Source organism: Eutrema salsugineum, unplaced genomic scaffold (genome assembly GCF_000478725.1).
Source record: "Eutrema salsugineum unplaced genomic scaffold, Eutsalg1_0 scaffold_16, whole genome shotgun sequence".
Classification (NCBI taxonomy): Eukaryota; Viridiplantae; Streptophyta; class Magnoliopsida; order Brassicales; family Brassicaceae; genus Eutrema; species Eutrema salsugineum.
The window spans coordinates 6,329,952-6,336,448 of NW_006256858.1; the positions used below are offsets into that span (position 1 = coordinate 6,329,952).

Consider the following 6,497-nt stretch of genomic DNA (forward strand, 5'->3'; position numbering starts at 1 on the left):
GGTTTTCTTAAAACATTAGGATAATATATTTGTTGTAATGTAGAGATATATTTTTAGGATTAACTCTGCATATTTGGAATAATAAATAATTATTTATAGATCCGCGTTATTGTAATGTAGAAGTATTTCAATAGTATTTTAACATTATCACGAAAAATGTAAATTTTCGATATTGGAGTATTATGGTGCATTAGAGAAGATAGGCATATTATCGCGAAGAATAAGTAATGTTAACATTATCGTGCGGTTTTCTATTCCGAAATTCTTTTTATTACCAAAATCTTAATTTATTATGAGAAGTTAAAATGTATATTTTGCATTATCGCGCAATATAATATTTCATATATATAGTTTGTTAATGATTGTGTATTTAGATCACACATTTTTTTTTTGTTTGTGCTGTCCACCAGAAAAAATGAAACGTAAGCTTGGGCGTCCGCAAAAAAAAAGTTCATCTTCGTCGATTGCTCCAAATAAAGGTGTTTTTTTTTTAAAGTAAATTACATTTTAAGACATTTACGTGTTATAAATTTGCTTACTATTAATTGTAATTTGTTGGTGGTAATGCTAAGAACGCACGATATGCTCCTACCAGTGTAACCGATATAGACCAACTTGGAGGTTTGTTCCGTTACAATATCAATGAAGTTCCTGATCTAACACCCCCGGGAATTCGTAATGCACAGCAGAGACGAATGCATATCATGCGTGAGAGGAGAAAAAGAAAAGAAGCTATTGGTTTGATCTTCTTTTTCGTAATTACAATGTTTATTAATAATTATATGCCTGATTTACACTTATTATTTTTTCCGTAAAAAAAACAAACAGATCTTTTGGCTACTTCTATCAACACCGAAGAGTTTGCTTGCTTTATTGCTACTGATTCTGAGTCCGATATGGATAATGATGAAGACTCTATGTCGGAAAGTGAGGATATGGAAAAATCGAGGCCTGGTAATAAAAAGAAAGGAAGACCCAAAAAACGTGCTAAAATCTCTGATTTTTGTGATGAGGATGCAACAGAGACCGTTGTTACTAGAACAGATTTATTGGAATCAGTTAGTCCTGGTCTGAAAGATGGAGGTTATGGTTTTCATTGTACTAATATATTTCATTCAATACATAATATATAACTACTGTGTAATTAATACTAAGCAATGAATATTAATTTAATTAGGTTATTACGACGATGGTGATCCTATATATATATATGTGGTAATTGTAAGGCTTATATGTGGTATGGAGAGAGGTTGGGTAAACGATATCGACGTGGGAAGCCTATATTCTCCATGTGTTGTGGTCAGGGTAAAGTCGTTCTTCCACTTCTTAAAACCCCTCTGAAATCCTTATTAGCATTGATGTATAATGATGGTGATTTGCGTGATCACTTTCGTGAGTTTATCCGGGCGTATAATATGATGTTTTCTTTCACTTCGCTTAGAGGGAAAATAAATAAAGAAATCAACGACGGGAAAGGTCCTTACATTTTCCAAATGAGTGAGGAGAACTACCATTCTATAGGGGAGTTGCTACCACCTCCTGGAAAAGAACCAGCCTTTTTACAGCTATATATATATGATACCGCAAATGAAACATCTAACCGAATAGCTGCTTGTGGGTATGATTATTATTCTTTTGGTTAAATTAAATTTAATCATTGAGTTCAATTTTAAAACATATATGTATTGTTATTAAATGTTATATGGTTCTAACTGTTATAAGAATTTATTTTAAAAATTTTACAGGAAAACGGGACCAGCTGATAAATTGCGAGTGAAGGTTGTTGAGAAAATAAAAAATATGCTAGATAAACATAACAAACATGTGGATGCATTACGAAACGTTCGAAAAAGGTTTGATCCTAACGATGATACAAGCCGGTTAAGGATAATTTAAAGGTGTGACAGGAAAATCGATGGAAAGACTGATAATCTACCAGCTACTAATGAAGTTGCTGCACTGATACCTAATGATTTCAATGGTCAGGTAGATGCACGTGATATCATCATCGAGTGTAAAAAGACTGGGAATCTCAAAAGGATCAGTGAACTACATCCTGCGTATCTGCCTTTGCAATATCCATTATTGTTTCCCTATGGTGAGGACGGGTTCAGACTTGGTATCGATATTGGTTTTGTAGATACCCAAGGGAGGAAAAGGTTGCATATTACTATGAGAGAGTTTTTTGCTTACCGCATACAAGAGAGGGTTGGTGAGTCACCAATCATCCCTTTATCTGGAAGATTGTTCCAGCAGTTTTTAGTGGATGCGTACACGATGATTGAGACTAATAGACTACGTTTCATATCAATGAATCAGTCTAAACTTCGTTGCGAAAATTATGACAAAATAAAGAAAACTGTTGATGAAGGTGACACTGATCTTTCTGACAAGGGTAAACGTATTATTATACCTTCTTCTTATACTGGTGGTACAAGGTATATGGTGCAATATTATCTAGATGCGATGACTACTGCCAGCATTTTGGTTTTCCGGATCTTTTCATAACCTTTACGTGTAATCCCAAATGGCCTGAGATTACCAGGCACCTAAAAAGACATAACTTGAAGCAAGAGGATAGACCAGATATATGTACGCGAGTGTTCAAGATGAAACTAGATGATCTCATGCACAGGCTCACCAAAGAAAATGTGTTAGGTGTCGTAAAAGCCGGTCTGTTTTATTAAACTAAGTATATTATTTCGTTTAGCAAGATAATGTTCATAACATTGCTAGATGATCATGCTAACTAATCTTTTAAAAACTACCATTTATTCGTTGCAGCGATCTACACGATTGAGTTTCAAAAACGGGGGCTACCTCATGCACACATCGTTCTTTTTTTAGAAGCTGGTCACAAGCTACCAACTGGTGATGACATTGATAAGATAATATGTGCTGAGATTTCTGACAAGGATATTGATCCAGCGCTGTATGAGATAGTAGGAGATGTCATGATGCATGGACCATGTGGTGCTTTGAATAAGGATAGTGTTTGCATGGCTGAAGGAAAATGTACAAAGTATTTTCCAAAACCTTACAGTCTGATCACTAAAATAGATGATGTTGGATATCCTATATACAGGCGACGTAATGACAAGAAAGTTATCGTTAAAAAGGGTATTGAATGTGATAATGGATTTGTGGTTCCTTATAATAGGAGTCTCACACTGCTTTATAGGACTCACATCAACGTCGAATGGTGTGTACAGTCTCGATCAGTAAAGTATCTATTCAAATATATTCATAAAGGTGCTGACTACATTCGTGCAACTGTCAAGAATGATGATAAAGAAAATGAGATTAAGAAACACTTCAATTGTAGGTATGTTTTAAACATTTTGTTCACATATTTTATATCTTTGAAATTCTAATCTTCCATTATTTAATAATGTGTTTCTATGTAGGTATGTAGCACCTTCGGAGTCTACGTGGAGAATTTTCGGTAATCATACTCACCATCGCACGGTTTCTGTAATTAAACTACCCTTTCATTTACCGAATCAGCAAATGGTCATATACAACGAGGATGATCCAGGTGACGAGGTTATTAATTGTGTCTCAGTTGGTACGTCAAAATTCATTGCTTGGATGGAGTGCAACGATATGTATGAATTGGCGAGGACGTTAACTTATGCGCAATTTCCTACGAGATTTGTGTGGAATAACACTAAGAAAATATGGACGCCACGATCAAGGAGAGTTGCTCTTGGTAGAATCACGTACGTACCCATTGGCGCAGGTGAAGCGTATTATTTAAGGCTTCTGCTTAATTTAGTCAAAGGACCACGTAGTTTTGATGATATAAAAACGGTCAACAAAGTTCTACATTCTTCCTTCAAAGAAGCTTGCTATGCGTATGGATTATTGAATGATGACAAAGAATATATTGAGGCCATCAATGAGGGCGGCTTGTGGCTTTCTGCCAATTATCTCCGTCGTCTTTTTGTGATCCTGCTCACTACTCAAAGTATATCCATTCCTTCTAGAGTTTGGGATGCTACATGGCAGGTATTATCAGATGACATCATATATAATTACAGAAAAGCTGTCAGGGATTAAAGTAAGTCGTATAGTTATTGTTTGCGTTGTTGTTATTATATATCTTTAAGATATTGATAGCTAATTTATCTTTTGTAATTTTTTTGAAATTGTGTAGCTGTTAGTCTATCTCAGGAGCAAGTTAAAGACTTTACTCTGGTCGAAATAGAACTTCTTTTACGTGTAAGTGGGAGATCCTTAAAAGAATTCACACCTATGCCGTTTCCTGAAGATATTACTCTGGAGTCACGTGATAATCCTCTTATTCGGGATGAGAGGAATTACAATCGTGAAACTCTTAGACTAAGAAACGAGCAGATTTTAGCCACTGTAACCAGTGAACAGAGAAGTGTTTATGATGAGATACTAGAAGCAGTTAATAAGAACAGAGGAGGTATGTTCTTTGTTTATGGTTCTGGAGGTACTGGCAAAACTTATTTGTAGAGTCTATTAGGATCTGCTCTACGTTCCCAAGGTGATGTTGTTCTCAAGGTTGCATCGAGCGGGATTGCTGCGTTGTTATTAGAAGGAGGCCGAACTGCGCATTCAAGATTTGCAATCCCTATTGTGGTTAATAAGTTTACCTTATGTTCAATCAAGAAGGAGTCGAATCTTGCCGACTTGATAGGGGTTGCTAAACTCATTATATGGGACGAGGCGTTGATGATGAGTAAAGACTGTTTCGAGACTCTAGATAGAACGATGCGTGATATATTAGAAGTTGATAAGCCCTTTGGTGATAAAGTCATTGTTTTAGGAGGGGATTTTAGGCAAATATTGCCAGTGATTCCAAATGCCGGGAAGACAAAGATACTTATGGCCACTTTGAATTCGTCACCTCTGTGGTACAAATGTAGAGTTTTGAGACTTACACAGAACATGCGACTTATAGCTGGAGATAATAGTCATGCTATGCTTGAACGAGCTGCCTTTACAAAGTGGATCTTAGACATTGGTGATGGTACGATAAATGACGATGGTAGTGGTGAAGCCGTGATTGATATTCCTGATGATCTGTTGATTAAAGACTGTAAAGATCCTATAAAAACGATCGTCAAAGAAATATATGGGAGTTCGTTTTCGAAAGAGACTGATCCTAAATTTTTCCAAGACAGTGCCATACTGAGTCCAAGAAACAATGATGTAGATACGATAAATGATTATATGCTTTCAAAGTTATTGGGTATGTTTATTTTGTTTTAATTCCTCTTAGTTTATTTCTTTATATTTATATAATACAACAGTTGTTTTGTATATAACAGGTGTTGAAAGGACCTATCTTAGCTGTGATAGCATTGATACGACTGAAGAAGTTGTTAATTACAATGATGCATCTGAAGTACCCTTAGAGAGTGTAGCCAGTAAGAATAAAGGTGATTCCAACAATATGATTTATACCGAGGAGTTTTTAAATAGTATCAAGATGTCTGGTTTCCCTAATCATGTCCTGAAGTTGAGAGAGGGTACTCCTGTAATGCTTCTAAGAAATATCGACCCTAAGAATGAGTTGTGTAATGGCACAAGACTCATCATTATTAAGATGGCTAATTATGTTCTCCAGGCTCAGATAATAACAGGTAGCAAGATTGGTGAAAAGGTACTGATTCCTATGATATTCCTCTCTCCTTCGGAGATGAAACTTCCTTTCAGGATGAGACGCAAGCAGTTTCCTATCACATTAGCTTTTGCAATGACTATAAACAAAAGCCAAGGACAGACACTCGAAAAGGTTGGTTTGTATCTTCCAAGACCGGTTTTTACTCATGGACAACTCTATGTCGCTGTATCGAGGGTTACATCAAGAGAAGGTTTGAAGATATTGATCACCGATAAAGACAACAAACCACAAAACAAAACATTGAATGTCGTCTACAAGGAGGTTTTTGACAAGATATGATATTCCTTTTTACTGTGTTTTGTTTTGTGATATGTTGTCTCTATGTATCTCGAAATATGTTAGTTCTTTTTATTGTAGAAGTCCATTACATTCGGTTTTATAGTTTTTAATAGATTTAACGTTTTTCGATTTTTCACTAAGTTGGATCTCATGTATTAATGGTTTGATTTCTGATTTTTAACTGTAGTCGGATATTCTAGTGACAAACTCTATTCGATAACATATTTTAACCAAACTTTAATTGTAGCATATTATTGGGCATCTATTGACATTTCATCGAGAATGCTTCAAAACCAAATTATCATGTCATCGAATTAAACTTAATAGTTTTTAGAAAATAAAACCAAGTACATACAGTCTTTAAAGTGATCATTGCAAACAGAAAAAAAAAACATGAAATTGGTTTGAAACTGATATTGTTCTTGATTAAACTCCATATCTCCTCTTTTTACGTTCCTTCTCCTTTCCCTTTAAACACAGACACAAACAATCCGATTTAGATTTTTGTAAAATTATATAGCTTTGAACTAACTCAATATTATATTTAAACATGAATTGT

At 35.1% G+C, this 6,497-nt stretch overlaps 1 protein-coding gene across 1 annotated transcript; it reads left to right on the top strand.

The window, feature by feature from the left end:
• The first annotated feature begins 896 nt into the window (after positions 1 to 896).
• Positions 897 to 5,938, top strand: LOC112087758. The gene is made up of 8 exons (XM_024157629.1): positions 897 to 1,058; positions 1,987 to 2,438; positions 2,546 to 2,673; positions 2,785 to 3,325; positions 3,408 to 3,742; positions 4,160 to 4,435; positions 4,517 to 5,224; positions 5,304 to 5,938. The coding sequence occupies exons 1-8, from the start codon at positions 897 to 899 to the stop codon at positions 5,936 to 5,938; spliced, it is 3,237 nt and encodes a 1,078-aa protein (XP_024013397.1).
• Positions 5,939 to 6,497: the final 559 nt, after the last annotated feature.

What these genes read in the sequence shown, in the direction of transcription:
- LOC112087758 (XM_024157629.1), top strand. Translation starts at nt 897, where the DNA reads ATGGATAATGATGAAGACTCTATGTCGGAAAGTGAGGATATGGAAAAA. An exon ending in TCTTATACTGGTGGTACAAG is followed by an intron (nt 2,439 to 2,545) that starts GTATATGGTGCA and finishes TGAGATTACCAG; the next exon opens with GCACCTAAAAAGACATAACT. An exon ending in AGTTAATAAGAACAGAGGAG is followed by an intron (nt 4,436 to 4,516) that starts GTATGTTCTTTG and finishes TACGTTCCCAAG; the next exon opens with GTGATGTTGTTCTCAAGGTT.